Genomic DNA, 19,607 nt, shown 5'->3' with positions numbered 1-19,607 from the left:
TGGCCAAAGGCCATTGTGGCTGGAGATGATGGGAGCTGTAGTCCAGCAACGTCTGGGGACCCAAGTTTGAGAACGCTGCTGCAGCTTGTTTCCAGCATCTGGAAAAATTGCCTGACATTATCTCCACAAAACGAGCTGGGGTTGCGGTGGGGCTTGGCACTTGTCAGGACTAGAGATGTGAAAGTCTGAAAAAGAACTGGGGGGGGCATCCCCCCCAAAAAAGTGAGAAAGCCCTGCTCCCCCCCTTTTTTTGCTTCCCCCTGCCCCCAGGCTTTTGTCTCTCAAGTTGACCAACAATAGGACTACTACTTTCCCCTTGCAGTTCAAATTGGTTTAGGTTAAAATCCTCTAATTACTGGGAACAATGAATGTGGATTACATTGAACATTCACTGAGAAATGGAAGCTTCCAAACAATTCATCTAGCCGGTGGCAGGATGCCTCTGAATACCAGTTGCAGGGAAGTAACAGCCGGAGAGGGGGCATGCCTTCATCTCCTGGTTGTGGACTTCCCAGAGGCATCTGTTGGGTCACAGGTCGGTGGACTAGATAGGTGTGGGCCTCTTCTTATATTCTGATGTTATGTTCACATGTACTTTACAGGATAGGAGTATATGTGGCAGCTAGGATCTGCATTTTAGTATCTGGGTTTCTATTTTATTTTATTTTCAATCTCACGGCAAAAGCAATGTTCTGCTAGGAGGCAGCACAACTGGCTTCCCAAAACCGACACGCAGGCAAGAGATGGCATTGCTGAATAAAGTTGTGCCACTGTTCACCCCCCTCCCCCCCAGTCACCTGGAGCTTCTTAGCAAAGACAAGTTCATTTATTCCACCGCCACCCCGGCTTCCTTCACTTTAAATGCATCAGGGAATAAAGAACCACATGTGACTTACCTGGCAGCCACACACTGCTTACTAACCATGGCTTATCATTGTGGCTCTACAGTGTAGCAGTTTGCAAACAGCAGATGTGGCCAGCACATAGGAACCTTATAAATGTTCTGCCAGGGTGTGGAAGTCAGAGTGCTGGCAACAATGTCACAAGTGGGATTTTACTTCCAGGTGAAGGGTTAAAATCAAAAGAAGAGTCCTGAAATGAGACAAAATTATATACTGGTGTTGCACTGGAAGCTAGTCATTGGTTATTGGAGAATAATCTATAATATAGAAATTAATGTATGCAGATGATTTTCTTTTCTTTTTAAAAAAGTTAGATGTATCTGAAATCACTGAACTGTTGAGATGAAGTTTTAATAGCTATAATCTACACGATACTTAGTCTAAAACGCTGCCGATATTTCCATTGATTTGAGAAGACTGTCATTTTGATTAATTAATATCATTATTATTGGATTTATTTAATTCCTGTATTTTTATACTGATATTTATATCTAGAATATATATACACTTTCATGTTGGTACAATGTGTTTATATATATTTTTTAAACTCTATAGTATAATTGTTATAGTAAGTAATATGTGTAATGTGTTATGTTTGTAGTTCATATTTTTTTAAAATAAATAACTAGTTAAAAGTTAATTACTGGTGGGAGCCTCAGTTTACTGTCTAGAAATCAAAGCTATAGGAATGCACTATAAAGTCACAGTCACTGTGCAAAATAAATCCAGATTGGAAATGTAAGAGGTCAGTTCACAAGAGAAAATAAATGAGTACTAAGACTGATATATTGACTAACAAAGCAAGGATACAGCAGCAACTGTGACGCACAGTGGAGAAGCTGATCTTAATGTAGCCAGAAGCTTCCCCCCAACTGGAACATGTTTCAAGAAGCTGACTCATGAGCAGTAGTCACTAGAGGCTGCAAGTTAGGGATGTGCACAAATCGAGGTTCAAGCATTGATTCCAAGCCAAACTGGTTTGTGGGGCCACCAAACCGATGCAACTGGTTGAGCGTGGCACTGGGGGCGGCAGTGAGTGACACCTGTAGAGCAGGTTCAGTGTCCTGTGGCAGCAGCCCCTGCGCAGCTCCCGTGCATGTGTGCACCACTGCCTTGCCGCCACCGTGCGAGGGCTGCTGGGGAGAGCACCACTGGCGTACATGGGCTGCTGGGGGGGTGTGCCACCACAGCAGGAAGCTGCGTGGACCGGCATTGGAGGAGCTAAGGACCTGCTCTCTTCATTTTTAAAAGGTGCCGCTCGTTGCTGCCACTCTCCACCAGTTGAATCAGTTTGGCGGCCCCACAAACCAGTTCAGCTTCAAGTCCGTGCTCAAACCTTGATTTGTGCACATCCCTGGTGCAAGTTCAAACCTGGGACTGGGGCAGACAGAAACACACCAGGGATCAAGCCAGGTAGAGAGTCAGGAGCCAAAGGATTTAGACAGGAACCAAGAGTCAGGGAGAAGCTGAGGGTCAAGCTGAGTAAATAAGCAGGATCCAGAAGATAATCAGAAGTTAAAGATAAGACAAGACAGGGGTCAAACCAAGTAAACAATAGAGACAACTGCATCAGAACAAGCGAACCTTGGTACTGAGGCAAGGCTACTGAGACTTCAGACATGAAGCATCTTATACTCTTCCTGTCTGCAGGGGAGCCAGTAACAGGCTTCATAGGGCAGGGCAGCACAGGGCTTGGAAGCTCAAAAGCTGCTGCAATACAGCAAGTCACCACAAGGGGCACCGTGGAACAGAATCCTTGCCACAGTGTGCATTGATAGTGTGTGTGGTGGTGAGGGGGAGTGATTTTCATTCATCTTCCCCTGCCTATGTACTTTGCATTCCAAATATATGTCTACAAGAGTCACATAGACCTCAGGGACATAGTTTTGGAAGGCAATGGAAGCAGGGATGATCAGAACAAATAATACCCTCCCCTCACCATGCATGCTCTGGTAGTAGTGAGGAAACCTCCTATTGCATCCTTGGTTCACTAGTCTGGATGTCAGCCTATGACAAAGTGAGCAAAAGAGAGAGCAACCCCTTCAATATAAGTTACTCAACAAAAATTCCAATGGTGACTGGTTGAGTGGTCAGAGACAAGACTATATCAGACAAGAGTATAAATAAAACATTGATTATAATTACTTGAAATGTAATACCAAAGGACATAAATGTTACCTACTCAAAACTCATATAAGTATTAGCTATTTCAGCAAGAGTTAAAATAATAAAATAAAATAGATAAAAAAGCTAGGTTGCTACAGCTTTTAAGATGGAATGGGAGAGATGCCAGTGTTTCTCAAGAGTCCAGTGAGATTATCATAACTCTAATGACACAAACATTATAAATTACAAAGTCTGAAGAACCTCTTTGTTCACCTTCAACTATTGTTCGCAGGCTGTTAAGCTTGATCCAGGCAAACGAAGTTGCACGATAGCCACTTAATGAAAGCTTTTTGCAAAACTTTCATTTTGACATCATAATCAAAGGACAAAATCCTTCACTTTAAAAAATAAAAACGGTTTGGCAGAAGGCGCCTGGCATAAGCTCGTTTCTACCAGCAGAATCTGAGATATGTCTCCATCTGTGTTACTAAAGTGGCAGCATAAGTCAAACAGCACCCATTGAAACAAATGAAAAGCACTTGATCTGCCACTGTATTCCTATGTGCCCTGCAGCTTCTGCTTCTTTGATGTATGCAAGTACTCTCCCTCCCTCCCCAAAATCATGTCCAGAAGTCCAGTGGGAGTGTAACAGGGTGGCAGCTACCTCTCTGCCCAGTGTGCCAGGCAGCCATGGGGTGGTCCTCTAATGAGGCAAAGCAAAACCATCGCTGATAACAGAGGTGCCAGCAGGGCAGCAAGGTGTCCCTCTCTGCCACCATCTGGTGGAATGATCAGGACCAATCTGACCCCTGCAAGCAGAGAGAGGTGCACCTAGGTAATTTCAGAGCCTGAGCCTAAAGGCCTTTGGAGGCCTCCCTCCCCTGCAAATTAAGCATCATCATGCTCGGCCAGGCAACCACACCACCCGGGACAGACTAAAGAGGATTTGGGGCCCCCCCGGGGCTGTGGAGGCCTTGGACTTTGGCCCAGAAGTCCAGGAGTAAGAGCGCCTCTGCCTGCAAGCTTTGTTCACACTCCTTGTAAAGTTTGCAAGAAGCACAAGGAGAGAAGAGGAGGCTGCTGGAAACCTTCGCTACTCTCTGCCCACTGTGCCACTTTCAAAGCTTGCAAGGGTTAGTTTTGAAAGGTGGCTGGCCCCACCCGAGTTGTGGGGCAAGGCAACATTTGGTGCTTCACATCAGGCACCGCAAAATCTTCAGCCACCACCGAGTCAGCCTTAAGTTCACAAGCACTTTTTAGCTAGCGCTGCCTTCCCTACCCCTGCAGTGAGCCCGATAGGCTTAACATACAAAAGCCCAGCAATGCCAGCTAATCTGCTTTCTAGTTTCACACAGTGCAACCTGTATCTTTGCAGTCTCTGTTAACATTTCAAAGCAAATAACTGCTATTGTGAACACCTTGCAGTGACAGAGGAAAACCCAGCTGCTTTATGGTTGGCTTCAAACAGTCATCCACTAAAAAGCGCAGGGGGCGGGAAACCCATTGAAAATATTCTTGATTTAAAATATATAATTAGTAATAATTTGCCTCTGGGGCATAATACTTGCAGCATAAAAGGTTTAGATTGAGATCCTAAAAAACACAAGTTCTGTTGAAATCAGTTGGGTTGATTTCCAAATAATCATGCTTAACACTGGGCTGAACTGTATATAATAATCTTGTAGTAATTTGACATACTTGGTCTTTAAATAAAAATATTGTTCCAGTTATGAATACATGCACACACATTTTCATGTGCGCACATGCACACACACACACACGCCACAGTTTCATAAACAAAACACACCTCAACCAAGTTTTCTCTTGCTAGGGAAATTAAAGGCCTGTCAAGGCTACATTCATCAAACTCCCACCTCACACACCCCACAAGGAGTATGGTTTTTGGAGGACTATCTAAAGCTGTGTTTTTTAACTGAGGGTGGCAGGGAAATTTGGATGGATTCTCTTTTAAAACTGGTGGAATTGTGTGCTCTCTGTGTTTCTCAACTGGGGGAAAAGATCCTGGATTTTACAGTGGGCCCCCTTTAAAAGCCACCTTTCTCCTCTGCTCTTCAAGTGCTCCCCCCCTCCTTAAATACTAAAAAACATAGGTGTCCATGTCCAGTGGCGGGCCTAGGTAATTTTGATGCCCGGGACGCTCCTGACATGAGGCCCAACTGAAACCTGCTTCTGGGGTCCTCCTGCCACCCCATGTCCACCCTGCTGCACTGAACCTCCGATTTCCCACTCATAATTTCAGCTGCTATGTGCGTGGCCAAGGGGTTGTGTCCGGGGTGTGTGTGAGTCGAGCAGGCCTCCCCCCCCCCCCGCGATGATGGGCGGTGGCGGACAGTGCAACCGCTGGGCCTGTCCATCTGGCCCAGCAGCTCGAGAACTGCGGGGCGCTCCAGCACACCTGTGCAGTTGAAACAGATCTTCACAAGCCCATGACACCAATGCCGCTGCTGTGGGGGAGAGGCCTGCTCGGCTCACGCCTGGGCTGCCACCCCTCTGCCACGCACATGGTGGCTGAAATTATCGGGGGAAACCCAGAGGTTCAGTGCAGTGGGGCAGTGGCAGGTCGGGCGTGGGATAGCGGCAGGACACACACCCCCAGGCATTTGGAGGCCCTTGGACCTAGGAGGCCATGAACTGGGACCCCAAGGTCGGGTGGTAAGAACGCCTCAGGCCATGTCTGGTAGGGGGAAAATCAAAAATTGAAGTCTAGTATTGCTTTTTATCAACCAAATGACTCACAGGTTTCAGCAGGAAGCTTTTGAGTGCTCCAGAACCCTTAAGAACACAAGAACAGCCCTGCTGCATCAGGTGCTCATCTAGCCCAGCATCCTGTTTCACACAGTGTCCCATCAGATGCCGCTGGAAACCTGCAGGCAGGAGTTGAGGGCATGCCCTCTCCCTTCCTCAGGCCAGAAGTTAAGCTAGGCAAAAGCTGGGGGTGGAGGCTCCAACCCTGACTGTTGCATTGGGCAGTATTTCAGCTGCTGCTCCCAACTTGGGTGTCATTTTGGTGGGTCCTAATAAAAGGTACTACTAGACTGTGGCTTTAGGATCTTAAATAGTGAGTAACTTGGTAGCCATTCTCAAGCCATTCTCTATTCTGTGGTAATTGCTGAGCAATAAAAACAGGGTGGAAATGCTTTATAATATAAATACAATGTGTATACTCTGTTTTTGTTGCTTAATAGCTACCACAGAAGATATTGATAGAATTCAGTCCCTGATAGTGCTTCTATAAGATGCAGGTCAGCAAGCCTGAAGTACTGTTTTTATGCTTATAAATAAGACAAAAATCTTGAAACAATCTATGTAGTTTCAAAATTAGATAACCACTAGGACCAGGGATGTACACAAACTGGTTCGGTAGTCCTTTTACAGACCGCCAAACTGGTTCGGACAGACCGGTGTTCGGCAGGAGAGGGTTACCTTTAAAGAGCGGGGAGAGTGCTCATCTCCCCTGCCGTGTTTCTCCCGTCGAGGCTGTCACAAAAACCGCTGATGCGGGGCAGCAGTGTACCTCCTTGCTGCCCTGGCCAGTGTCAGACAGGAAGTGGCCGGCGCACAACATTTGCACATGTGCTAGCCACTTCCAGTCCGACGCTGGCTGGGGTGGCAGGGAGGTACACTGCCACCCCGCATCAGCGGTTTTCACAACAGTGCCGGCAGGAGAAGCACGGCAGGGGGGATAAGCACCCTCCCCACTCCTTAAAAGGTTACCCCACCACCCAACCGGCCCAGACTTGGTCCATGCACATCATAGGAACAGATGAACAGAGGAAGCTGCCATATACCGAGTCAGACTATAGGTCCATCTAGCTCAGTATTGTCTTCACAGACTGGCAGCGGCTTCTCCAAGGTTACAGGCAGGAATCTCTCTCAGCTCTATCTTGGAGATGCCAGGGAGGGAACTTGGAACCTTCTGCTCTTCCCAGAGCGGCTCCATCCCCTAAGGGGAATAGCTAACAGTGCTCACACATCAAGGTGGGCCTTCTCTATAGCTGCTCCGGGGCTGTGGAATGCCCTCCCTGCGGAAATCCGTAATTTGAATTCTTTATTAGCCTTCAGGAGAGCCCTTAAAACGTATTTGTTTGGCCTGGCTTTCCAGGGTTTTTACATTCTAACCCGATTTTGGGGCTTTTAATTACTGGAATTGTTTAATTGCTGTTTTAAAATGTTTTTAAATTGTTGGTCGTTGTTATATTGTTTTAAATTTGTTTTAGCTTTTTATTGTTTTAGTGGTTTGTTTTAATTGTAAACCGCCCTGAGCCATTTTGGAAGGGCGGTATATAAATCAAATAAATAAATAAATAAATAAATGCAACCAGGGAAGAGCCTGCTTAGCTAAGGGGACAAGTCATGCTTGCTAGCCAAGACCAGCTATCTTCTCCACATCCCAAACTAGATCAGCCTTTGAAGGAAAAAGAGCCAAGAATGCCACATTGAAGTATGCCTCCTTGAAGAAAGGATGGTATAAAAATGTAACACATAAAATAGGGTTCCAGATGTGGTACATTGCTTTCTCCCCCCACAGTGAGACAGGACTATTGTTGTATCCTATCCAGTATCTTTTATGTTTTGTTGTTTAGAAGTTTATCCCAGTGGGGTTCCTGTAGAGAGAGTGTGGGGTGGTAGGCAGAGTCAGAAAGGAAAAGGGAGAGAAGGGAGAAGGAGAAAATGGAGTGGTTCTGAATGAACTCTTAGTTAAATCTATACTGTATAATATTACTTTGTGTTTGTGAGAAAAGCAGCTATAAAACATCTATGAGACAGCTGCTGTGAATTCCATGGAGGATTCCAGATTTTGTGCTCCTATCCTTGCCCTAACCCTTTGGAATGTGGAAGGTACCATCTTGTCCTTCACTTCAGGTAGCAAAGTGCCTTGGGCCAGCCCTGTGCACACCAAGATTTAGAAAGCTAAAAAGAGAAACTGAAACCTATTATAGGTGTAACTGAGGTTTGTCATAAAACATTGCCAAGGCAACCATGAATCTAAGAGAAACTGAGCTCATTCACAATAATATCCTCTGGCAAGGGGAACAATCTAAATTTTCATTCCAAGTTCCAGTAAAGACAAAAGGAAAAGTATTAGCATTACAAATTTAGTCAGCTTTTATATATCCTCACTTTTTTATGATGTGGGAACCTATTAGGAACAAGTGAGGCCCATCCATAACTACAGCAAGATGACAGACAGAATATAGTTTCAGCATCTGTTCACCTCGTTTCACCCAGAAAAGAAATATCTTGCATATGTGGGCCTGTATAGACATTACATTTCTAATCCCCTAACCACAGATTTAGGAGATTGATTTGGGGCAAGATTTGGGACTTGTCATGGGCTTGTGTGCTTCCTCCCCTCCAAATTCTTCCTTCAGCTCTATGTGTTGTTTTAAACATGGTGCGTAGCATTGTGTGTGCGTGCATCCGTCCTGGCCATGGTTAACACTAGCCAGGTTTCAGTCTGGCAATCCTGGTTAGTGCTAACCATATGACTAACCATGCACATGTAATACTACACCACAGTATGTGCTTATGTCCAATACATGTGCACCACAGTATTACACTTGAAGGAAGTGGGCAACTTTCCTTAGGGAAGGGGCCATAGCCTAGTAGTAGAACACATGCTTTGCAATCAAGAAGTCCCAAGTTCAATTGCTGGCATCTCCAGGTAGGGTTGGAAAGACCCCTGTTTTGAAACAGGGTATTTAGCTGCCTATTGCGATCATCTGGGGAAGTCCATCAGCAATTGCCTCCAGCTTGTCTGAGGGCTACACAGGAGCGACAGGCCTTCTCCATTGTTGTCCTGAGGCTTTAGAATGTGCTCCCTGTTGAAATAAGCACCCCTCCATCTCTGATAACTTTTTAAAAGGCAGTTAAGACACATTTATTCATCAGGCTTCGAATTAGACTCATAGATTTTAACAATGTTTTAAATTTTAAATTGTTTTAATGCTTTGATTTTGTTTTAGTTTGTACTGTTTTACTGTAAACCACCCAGAGACTTGAGTTTTGGGTGGTATATAAATATGTTAAAATAAATAAGGAACACTTGAGAGCCACTGTCAGTTAGCGTAGACAATACTAGTATAGACAATACTGTACTAGTTAGTCTAGCATTGACCTGCTCACAGAATTGAATCTGAGAGTCTATTTTAGGGTCTAGTTAAACAATTAAAAAGTCAGCAACTAGAAGACTTACTGAAGTTGCACAAGGGATGGCTTTAAGAGAAATTTATTTGTCCATCCCATAATCCAAACTGGTAAGTTTTATGTTATACACATGAAGCTGCCATATGAAGCTGCCCAATAATGTTGACTGGGCAGCAGCTTTCTAGAGTCTCAGACAGTTCCCTAGTCCTGCCATTTGATCTACACTTAACTGAAGATCCCAGGGATTGAACGTCAGATCTTCGGCACGCTAAACATGTGCTCTATCTAGGAGGCAAAGCTGTACATATTTTGTAACTGCACCATATTCTGCACACAGAGAAAGTAGTACTGAGAACACAATTCAGCATTCTTGAGAATCTCAGGGTTTCTGTTTGCTTTTTAAAAGTTTCTAGCCAGGGGCGTAGCAAGGTTGGAGTGGGCCCAGAGGCAAGATTTCAAAATGCCACCTCCCCTCACTGAAGCTCAGCTCATGAAGTAAAGAAATCTTAAATGAGGCTGAACAGTGGTAACAAAAAGCATAGTAAAATTGTGGCACATATAACCTATGTGCCACAATAGAACATCATCCTAAATTATTTTTTTAAAGGTTTTGTAAATTGTGGACGATGCAAGTCATTTAATGGTACTAGAGAAAGACATGCTGTTCTGGTAGCTCCAGGTCTTAACACTCACATCAGTTTCAGAGGATGAATACAATTGAAGGAAGCCCGGGAGGGTGCGCGGCTGTGGGAGTCAGTCATGTGACTTGCCTCTGGGGGGGCGGTGGCAAGGCAGTGGGCCTCCAGACAACTGTTTCCCCTTGCCCTATTACGTTCCTGTTTCTAGCTCTTAAAGCTGCCAAGGTAGCTTTGGAAGTGTGTAAGCAGTGTCTGCTGAGATCTCTAAAGCTCTGTTCCACCTCAGAATCTCTCACTTGCCAACTATTTGCAATGTGTTTATGCAGTGCGGGAGGTGCAGCAAGTTCATATTTTCCCCAGTACAAAGAGAACAGGTCCCCGCTGTGAAAACACTCCCACAGCACTCTGCAGCAAAACAATATTCATGAATGCAAACTGCAGTCCAGAACAAGCCCACTGTAAACCTAGTATAGTATTGACCACTTACAAATAATTAACCAGCACAGGGATTCCGTAGGGATTTCAAAATGCAAGCATGAGCAACAAACCTTCAAGTTCACAAAGTACATAACAGGTTGGAAAAGGCTACTGACTCTGCAGCAGGCTTCACATAAAACTGTACTGTGACCACACAACCGAGATACCTCATTGTCTATAAATGTGGACTGTGTATATCACATATCAAGGCATAACATTATTTCATTATTATTATTTTTAAAACCAAAAACCTAGTTTGTGAACAGTGTAATGTTTGTCAATTACCAGTGAAATGACTATCATTATGAGTGGGGAACAGCATGCATCTTGCAGGCAGTGTAGGGGCTGAAGCCTTTTCATGGTGTCCCCTTACAGGGGAAATGTCAGAGTTTCCTCTTCCAATGATACCAATGAAAGCATGAAAAGTGGATGGATGCACACGTCCTTTGGGTGGCCTTCGGAGTTGCTTCCTTACAACGCGTAGATATTTGCTCCCTATAATTTTCATGGAGTTAAAATGGAATTCACACACTCACAATAAACTTAGTTTCATAGTGCCGATAGGCAAGGAGTCAGAGGGGTTGGGGTGAAAAGAGGCAAGCAAAATTTCGCTCCAGACTTGTTACTTTAATAGAGATCTACCTGATTATTGCACAGAACCTGGTAGCAAGCTAAATTGCTTGAGAGAGAGGTTGAGGCGGGTGGGGGGAGAGTATAATATGTAGGAGAGGGGGAGGGGGAAGAGTATAATATATAGCAGATGCACCAAAACTCTTAGCTCCATACACAATTCATCCTGAAGCAAAATCTAAAACACAGGGTTTGGGTTTTTTTTAAAAACACGTTATGTACCGATTAACTCTGCATTTTTGGCATGATGCTTCCACAACTGTGGATCCCCTTCCAGTTATCTGGAGTCCTCTTGGTCTCGAATTAGGCAAAAACTGTGAAAATGATGGTTTGAAACACTTCCATCACAGTGCAAAAGTCAATTTTGGCTTTTTATCTTTAAATGCCTTCTGACCAAAAAAAAACCACACCAAAAACCTGCAGGAAATTATACTTTTAGTTCAGAGTCAGTGAGGCTAAAGCCCACTTCAGATATTTAAAAAAGAAGGGGTGTATGTGCTGTATTCATGTACAGCATCCTCAGAGAGATCTTCCACTTCCCTCCCTCCCTCTCTCACACACACACTCCCCACAGTGTTTGTCTGAAGAATCAAGCGCCATACTGGCAACTTGGGCGTAACCTTATTTTTACCAGTACCTCACCCTGACCAGCAACTTCATTGCCTAAGTTCTCACAACCTCTGAGCCCTCAATGGCTCCTGACAGATATTTCAGCAGGCAAAGCTAAAGGAATAGAGACTCATGGGCAAAACCAGAACAATTGTCAAATATATTGTGAACCGCCGATTATATAGGTGGTATATAAATGCACTAAATAAACAGACAGACAGCTTGTTTAAATATTGGGTTCTGATCAATGCTAACCTTGTTAGCAAGCAACACCTGAGAAGTATGTGTGAACTTTTCCCTTCTATGTTGGGCAGTCATCTAGCAACAGAAACTGTTACAGCAATCAGTATAATTACTTAAATTGGCCAATCAATTAAAAATTGGTTAAAACTCTACAATCAAAAACAAAGATAAAACCAAGGTACATTTACTTGGAAGTAAGTCCCATTAAATTCAGTGGAACTTACTTCTGAGTAAACTTATGCAAGATTGGACTGCAAATACACAAATGTTGATATGTACCAAATCATTATTATTAGGCTTAATTAATTCAACATTTATGATGTAATTAAACAGTTTCTTCTGACAAGTTGAGACAGGTCTAATGAATGCATGTATGCCAAGCAGTTAGCAACTTCTTTTCATGCTCCACCTTTGTGGTAGTGTGACAGACTTTACGTTACGTAAGGTGGGCACGGAAAAATCAAAAACACATTTTTGTATTGGGTGTGCTCTGTCAGAGGAAAAACTTTACAGACAAAGCATCCAAGAAAAACTGAATAAAGGAGAAGACCAATTTAAAAAAAACACAAAAACCAAGACAGAGGAAAACACCTTGGCTAAGATTTCAGAGAATGAAGTCTTCCTATCTGGTACTTTCTACAACACATATTATTTAACACTGCAGTATCTGTTGCCAGGGTTAGAAGAAAGATCCATTATGCATTTTCAAAACGAATTTTAACAATTCTCAGCATATACACACTTACTAATTCATTTTTTTTTACTACACATAACCCTGCAGAATCTTAAAGAAGGCTTAGAGAGAATATATTTGGCTTGTACTTTATCTTCACAAAAAGAGCAGTTCACAAATCTCCTCAATGTGGGCCGCTTATGTAGATTCCCCCCACCTTCACCCCTCATCTGCCGGACTACACCAGCCTGCATAAAATGAGATGAGCTTCCATCCTTCCCACAGACATGTGTTTGTGGCTTTGATAGCATTGCTCTTGCTAACCCAATGTAATCAAACTCACAGACAGCTGCCTGTTGGAAGGATGGGAGCTCCTCTCATTTTATGCAGGCTGGGGGGTGAAGGTGGGGCAATCTACTTTATCTTTGGGAAGATAAAGTACAGTGGAAATTAGACCTCTGGTGAGTCTCATTTCCACTGCCATGTTTGCGAAGGTAAGAAACAGTAGGAGCCCTTTCTGAGCAGTTGGAGAAAGAGCAGAACACTTTCTTACCATTTCCATATCTGGACCCATATTTAACTGGCACTGAAAGCTTCTAAGCGCCTATCTATTTAATTTTCTCGGGCAATCCCTGAGATGCCAGAACCTCACTGGTTTTCCAAGGGCAACATCATATCAAAAATTATTTGTTGTATTTAGTCTTTTCAAAGCAGAGGATTATTTCAAGCAAGATTTTGAGTTCTCCTCTGTAACTTTTTCACAGTTCTGCAGCACACGGGATTTCCTAGAGATGGGTTTCTGAGAAAGAGGAAGGGAGGTCTAACTAATTCCTTAGAAGCATTGAATTAACACAAGGGTTTTGTAAACCAAACAGGAGAGCTTTGAAAGCCTTGCCCTTTTGCCATTTCCTGCCTTCTTGGAAAAATCTCACTATTAAACAGATTAGATTTCATTACAGGGCTGGTGGCTGTGGAAGAGTTTTATTTTTCATAAACAAACATGATGGCTTTTTACCTTACATTGCACTTTTTCCAAGGTAAGGTTTTGAAGATCTGCTTTTGCCCACCTCCAGCGTTTGGCAGAGGAAAACAGCGACACTCATTTTAAACTAAGGCTGCAAATCCTGATCACATTTCAGCCCACTGACATAAGCGGGACTTACTCTTAAGTAAATAGGTATGGTGTTCCTAATATTGTACTGAGCTAGCCAAAGGACATTTGTGCAGCACTATGAGCCACCTAATGGTACAATGGGAAATGACTTGCCTAGCAAGCATGAGGTTGCCGGTTTAAATCCCTGCTGGTACCTATGTCGGGCAGCAGATGAAAGGCATCATCTCATACTGTGAGGGAGATGGCAATGGTAAACCCCTCTTGTATTCTACCAAAGGAAACCACATGGCTCTGTGGTCACCAGGAGTCCACACCAACTCAATGGCACAACAACTGGACATAGATAATATGCATCACAACTTAAAGAATGACGTAGCAAAAAAGGCAGATCCCTGATACTAACAAGTTAACAATCAACGATTTCAACAGCAAGGAAAGACAAGAAAAGCAAGATTAACAAAAGATATAGAGCAAGTTCAATAGCATACGTTCAGGCTTCATTTTATTTACATGTATAGAAGTAAACTACTTTCATGTGGGTTGATAGCACCTTGTCAGATACTTTAAAAAAATATCAGTTTCAAAATGTACATTTTAGCAGAACTAAAAGCATTCAGTAAGAATATGTACATTTTTGCTGTCATCTACAATCTCGTTCCCCAACAATAAATACAAAACATTTCAACATTTGATACACATATGGCTTGCCTAAATGGCACTTTCCTCATAACAGAGCTACTACCTAGTGTGCTGCTTGGGCCAGAATGTTTTGAATTTTGCCACCTGGCTAACATCAGTATGAGGATAATCACTGCTTTGTGGATTACAAGTATATTTGACACCCAAATAAGCCTCCATCTAGAAGGAGACCAAATGATCCACACACAAAAAACAGACACACATTTGGAAGGTCTTCGTTTCCAAATTCAACAACTAATTTAAAGGTAGAAACCAGAATAATCAAAACCTATTAGGAGTTGTACCATTGACTTACATGGGTCCTGGATTGCACCCACATCTTTCATGTTATATAAAATCCTTCAGTTGTTTTTACATTTCCATATAGCTGTTTCAAACACAGAGAGAGAAACTTCAGCATTCCTGATGACATCAAGATTTCTTAGAAAAAGAAAAACAGAAGATTCTGAGTAGGCATACATGCAGCACTTTTCCTGGAATTTAATCTTTACTCAAAACCTTTGAAGCTGTTCTTCATTAAGACAGCTTCTGCCCCTTGAACTTGAGAACTGTATACTTAACTAACACTTCACCACGAGGAACAGTTTCACTATAACTGCAAGCCTTTATGTTAATATTGATAGTATATTAACAGAACTATGTCTATTAGCAAGGTCTGCTACTATGCTAATAGAGTTGCTCACTCACCCTCCAGGATTGACCAGGAGGCTCCAGGAATTGGCATCATTCTCCAGGTAACTACTGAAAGCAATCCTGGAGATCTTAATGGCTTGATATTGCTAAAAATACTGGGGAGAAAATACACAGAGGAAATATATCCAGGAACAGCTTCAGTTAGAGCGAGCCACTCCATGTGTTACTCACAACACATTTTCAAAAGCTCTTATTGAGAAGAACTTATCAATGTCAACACTAGAATTTAAAACAGAAGTCTAAGTCTGTAAAAATGACACAAAAGCCGGATCCTATACGTGTTTTCTTGGAAGTAAGCCAATACTCTTCTATTGGACCTACTAGGAAGTAAGTGTACATGGTGGAAGAGCCCTTTTTGCTGACTTCAAGGAGAAAGATAAGATTTTTAAATGTTATGTGGCTCATAGCTTGGCTAAGGTTGGATTATTCTCCATTAAAAAGGGCATATTTGTATTCTCCTGAACAAGTTTTGGTGGAAGTCATTCACTTGACCTTCATTTTTCTCATGTCTCCAATGTGTTTGTCTGTGTGTGTGTGTGTGTGTGAGAGAGAGATGTATGCATATGAACAGCTAAAATTGCATATTTTTTAAAGGAAGGATTTCCCCTTAAATTTCAAATGTTAAAAACTTGTTTATAAGTCTCCTTCTCCTCCATTTTTCCTTATGAAAACAATGCTCTGTTTTGGTAAATAAATACAAAACTACTTATGTTTGCTGGAAGAAAAGTTCTCACATCAAGGCACCCTGTGCAACGAGAGAGGAACAGCATGAAACCCTCAGTACAATCTACCAGAATAGCCATTTTTTCCTCAATGCATCTCTGTCAACAAGATAATTTAACTCTAGCAACCAGAGGAGCAATATCAGTTTGATTGTCAGAAACAATGACACAATTAGATAATCATTAATTAGCTCTCCCTAATGAAAGGCATTTCTCACTTAGAAACAGAAGGCATAAAATACATTCTAGAACGGTTAGGTGAAAGCCATCCATGCCTTGTCTCTGTTTATGTTCTAGAAATCATTCAAAGTGACATTCAGAACAAAAATATTCCTAAATATTTCAGCACATGGATAACAAAGAGTGGTAATCTAAGATTACAGGATTAATAATCTTTCATTATTTAAGCAATGCTTAAATCTAAAATAAAAACATGACTCCACCAGCTGTGACAGCATAATGTTTCTTTTTCTCATAGAAAGGTTAGCTTTGGTTTCCAGACATTCCTAATATCTCTCCATGAGTATGTGACTAAAGAATTCAGAGAATTACTTAAAGATTTTAAAAAAGAAATCATATCGTTATTCAGCCTATTGCATTTGAGATGTAAAATAAAAACTTCAGAGCTTTTCACCCACTCCTCTCAATAAACATTTTTGAATAAATATGCTTCTGAGAGTATTTTGTGCCCAAGAAGCTAAATCACACACACACACACACACACACAAACACACACCAACCCTATTCTCAAAAGAAGCCTTCCCAGAAAATGGAAGAAACGGATATTATATTTATTTGCAGTACTAAAAAAAAAAAGTAATAATCAAAATTATGTGATACGTTTCCTCACCTAAGAAATCTAATAATAATCTGTTTAATTAAACAGAAGTGAAAGATTTGGTGATGGGCTGTTCTAGTAAATGGGCTGCAGTATGTTATGAAATGCAAACCAGGTCATTTATAAAGCCTTTGGAGGCACTAGTATTCTCTGCAATATTGGATGGTTGGACCCAAACAACAGTTCCACTTGCTTTGGAGTATGGGAATTTCCTAACTTCAGTGAAGAACTCTTCAAATTCTTGAAATTTGAAGTCTTGCTATTTCTAGTATTTTTCTTATGGTGAATATTATTATAATATTGTTTTAAGAAGAGGCTGAAATACAGACATTAACAGTGAAAATAAATACAGTGCTGTAAACTATGGCTTCTGTTTTACAAAGGTTTCTAATTTTGCCAGACAGAATAGTAGAATGCTTCTCGAGAGGCAGAGTTGCTATTAAAAAGAAATAGTACCACAAGACTGCATGGCTTTGTTCACTGCAAAACAAGTAGAAGTCAAATATTTCAGAAATAACAACATAGTGCCATAGATATTGAACTGAAGAAGCAAGCCACAGCAATGCAGTTGTATGAATCAACCTTTAATGGTTTGTATTCTATTTTCCTGGAAACATTTAAGAGAATGTTACTGATACTTAACTTCGGAAGCTCCAAGCTGTTACAAACCATCTAATCTCATTAAGGTAGGGCAGTTGGCTACTTAACACTCTGTGTGCTCCAAATGCAAAAGTTATAACAGTGATTTTTCATTTTGTGGATTAGGAATTTACTGACAAATTTCAAAATGCCCAAGGATGACAATTATTGAAAATTCAAAATAGTACAGTATCATTATTCTATATAGACAGCTAACTAAAATATAAAATATACCCATGTGCAATGCAGGCTAGACATATTCTTTCACTAACAAGTCTTCACAAATGCCACATACCGTAATTCAGCACTGGTTTTTCAGCAGCTGTGCCTTCCCAAAAGGATTTGAAGTCCTTGCTCCTAGTTTTGTTTTTAATGTAAACTATATCTTTCTTGGCATCAACGATAGCATTTCAAGATTCAGAACAGTTAACTATTTTGCCCTATAAATGATTGCATCTTAAAGACAGAAAAACAGTTCTTAGCTTTAACATGAATACAAAATATAATATTTTGTGTCCCAAGCCAATTAAATCAGAGAAGGATTCTTATTTACTTTATGGAAATGTTGGATTGTCTTAAAATGCATTTCATGTTTATTACTACACCCCTGCTAACTAAGCAAAGCATCTTTCAAAGCGGTGATTCTCTTATATTTAGCAGGGGGAGAGCAACTGGCCCTATCCCACCCCAGCACAGCATCCCTCCTGTGCTGTTGCTGGTATCTGCCTCATGTTTCTTTTTAGATTGTGAGCCCTTTGGAGACAGGGGACCATGTTCTTGATGTATTATTTATATTTCTATGTAAACTGCTTTGAGGACTTTGGTTGATGAGCAGTATATAAATATTGTAGTAGTAGTAGTAGTAGTAGATCAAATATTCTATGTCTATTATTACCAGCCAAATTCACAGGCCCTTGTTTATGTCCTCATCCATTACCTTTGCTTCAATTCTACCACCCTCAGCCAGTCAAGGGTATCCTGCTCCCTTAAACAACTGTGTCCATTCTCCCTCACTGCTTCCATGAATGGAATTCTCTCCTCGAACATGTACAGAGGCCACTTTTCTCTTTCCCAACTTTTCTATGTGGCATTTGGTTTCTCTTCCAAATCCTCATTCTGAGCTATAAGTACATATAGTGGCATTTGCCAACATTTGGCTTTATCTATCCTTTCCTCTGCTTCCCCACTATTTTAAATTTTAAAGTACCATGCAAACTGGGTACTGTTCAAATCAACGTGTAAGGTTGCCAGGTCCAGATGGTGAAAATAGTCAAAATCTGTCACCAAAAAAGTGGAAATCATGGGCAAGGGGGGACAAATGTCCCCCCGGGCCAGAGGGTCGGGGGCCCACAGGCTGCTGCCGGGTGCTGCTGGGGCGTGCAGCACTTTCCCCTGTGCTTCCTCCTCCCAGCCCCTCATCACTGCCCCGCCTCCTGGCCTGGCCGCCATGCAGGAGCTGCCGGACGAGGGGCTGTCCGGTCCCAATCCACTGCTGCCCTGGACAGAGGATGGCATCCCCAGCAGTCCTGTGCTCGGCCCTGATTTGTGCCGTTAAGCTGGTGCTGCTGTGGCCAACCTCCCGAAAGACTCACCAAACTTGTGAAAGAGTTCACAAGATGGGGAGAGGGAAAGCAAGGTGTCCATGGTGTCTGGTGTCAGATGCAGGGGGTGTGGCTTGGGGCTCTGGGGCGCACGTACGAGGAGGCCCCCTGGCTAAAGTTTGTCACCTGGCTGCAGGGAACCTCACTATGCCCCTGGTGGAAATAGTTAGTGCTGTTCACCAAAAAAGTCTCTAAAAAGTCTCCACTTTGCATTAAAGAATTGCATAGAATTTACATATGCTAATTAGTATAAAATATTCATGCGTTGCTAAAAACATCATAATTTGAGTACACAACTTGCACGACCCATTTTCCATGCAGTTCAATCACCAGCCTTCCTCTGACTGGATCACAGAATCCCATGAAGCAAATGGTGCATTTTCTTTTCATTTTCAAGGTGGAGAGAAACACAGAACCCTTTCCACACAGTTCAAACACCAGTAACCACAGAATCCCATGGGGCAAATGGGGCATTTTAATTTCATTTGTGTGTGGGGGGGAACCCCGCTTCTCCACTGTTCAGCACTTCCACAGTGGTACATATAGGTAAAGCACAAGTATCCTGACCTGGAGAGAGCCTGCAGGCTGCTCACACAGCTGTAGGAGTAGCAGAGAAACACAACACAGTCAGAAGAAGTAGTCCCTCCTTGGGGCCACTGGGCCAGTCACAGTGAGTCACTGAGAAAATGAGGAGGCAGGCTGTTGCAAAAAACATCGGGCTGGGGAAATGGGGTGGAATTGCCAGCACAGCAGCAGCTTGCAAATGAACTTCTCTTGCTGCCACACAGCAAATGCTACACATGAGTAAGCCCATTGTTTTCAATGGGCCTTCTCATGAGTAACAGCTGCTGAGTT

At 42.4% G+C, this 19,607-nt stretch overlaps 1 protein-coding gene across 7 annotated transcripts in view; it reads right to left on the bottom strand.

Annotated features, from left to right (window-relative positions):
- The window catches only part of CRADD (CASP2 and RIPK1 domain containing adaptor with death domain), a 69,387-nt gene that overhangs the window by 16,699 nt on the left and 33,081 nt on the right, over positions 1 to 19,607 (bottom strand). The window contains exons 3-4 of one of the 7 annotated variants that reach the window (XR_008308548.1): positions 14,555 to 14,679; positions 897 to 1,092 (exon numbers count right to left, since the gene is read on the bottom strand). The exons of 4 other annotated variants lie outside the window; for them this stretch is intronic. Coding sequence is in view for 1 of the 3 variants with exons in the window: in XM_053255803.1 (XP_053111778.1) it covers positions 14,582 to 14,679 (98 nt within the window). In the remaining 2 variants the exon portion in view is untranslated. The remainder of the gene's footprint in view (positions 1 to 896; positions 1,093 to 14,554; positions 14,680 to 19,607) is intronic. 2 more of the 7 variants (XR_008308549.1, XM_053255803.1) reach the window with 2 other exon arrangements.

Source organism: Hemicordylus capensis, chromosome 5 (genome assembly GCF_027244095.1).
Source record: "Hemicordylus capensis ecotype Gifberg chromosome 5, rHemCap1.1.pri, whole genome shotgun sequence".
In the NCBI taxonomy this organism is placed as follows: Eukaryota; Metazoa; Chordata; class Lepidosauria; order Squamata; family Cordylidae; genus Hemicordylus; species Hemicordylus capensis.
The sequence above is the reverse complement of the archived record's forward strand: the minus strand, read 5'-3'. Positions and strand labels throughout refer to the sequence as shown.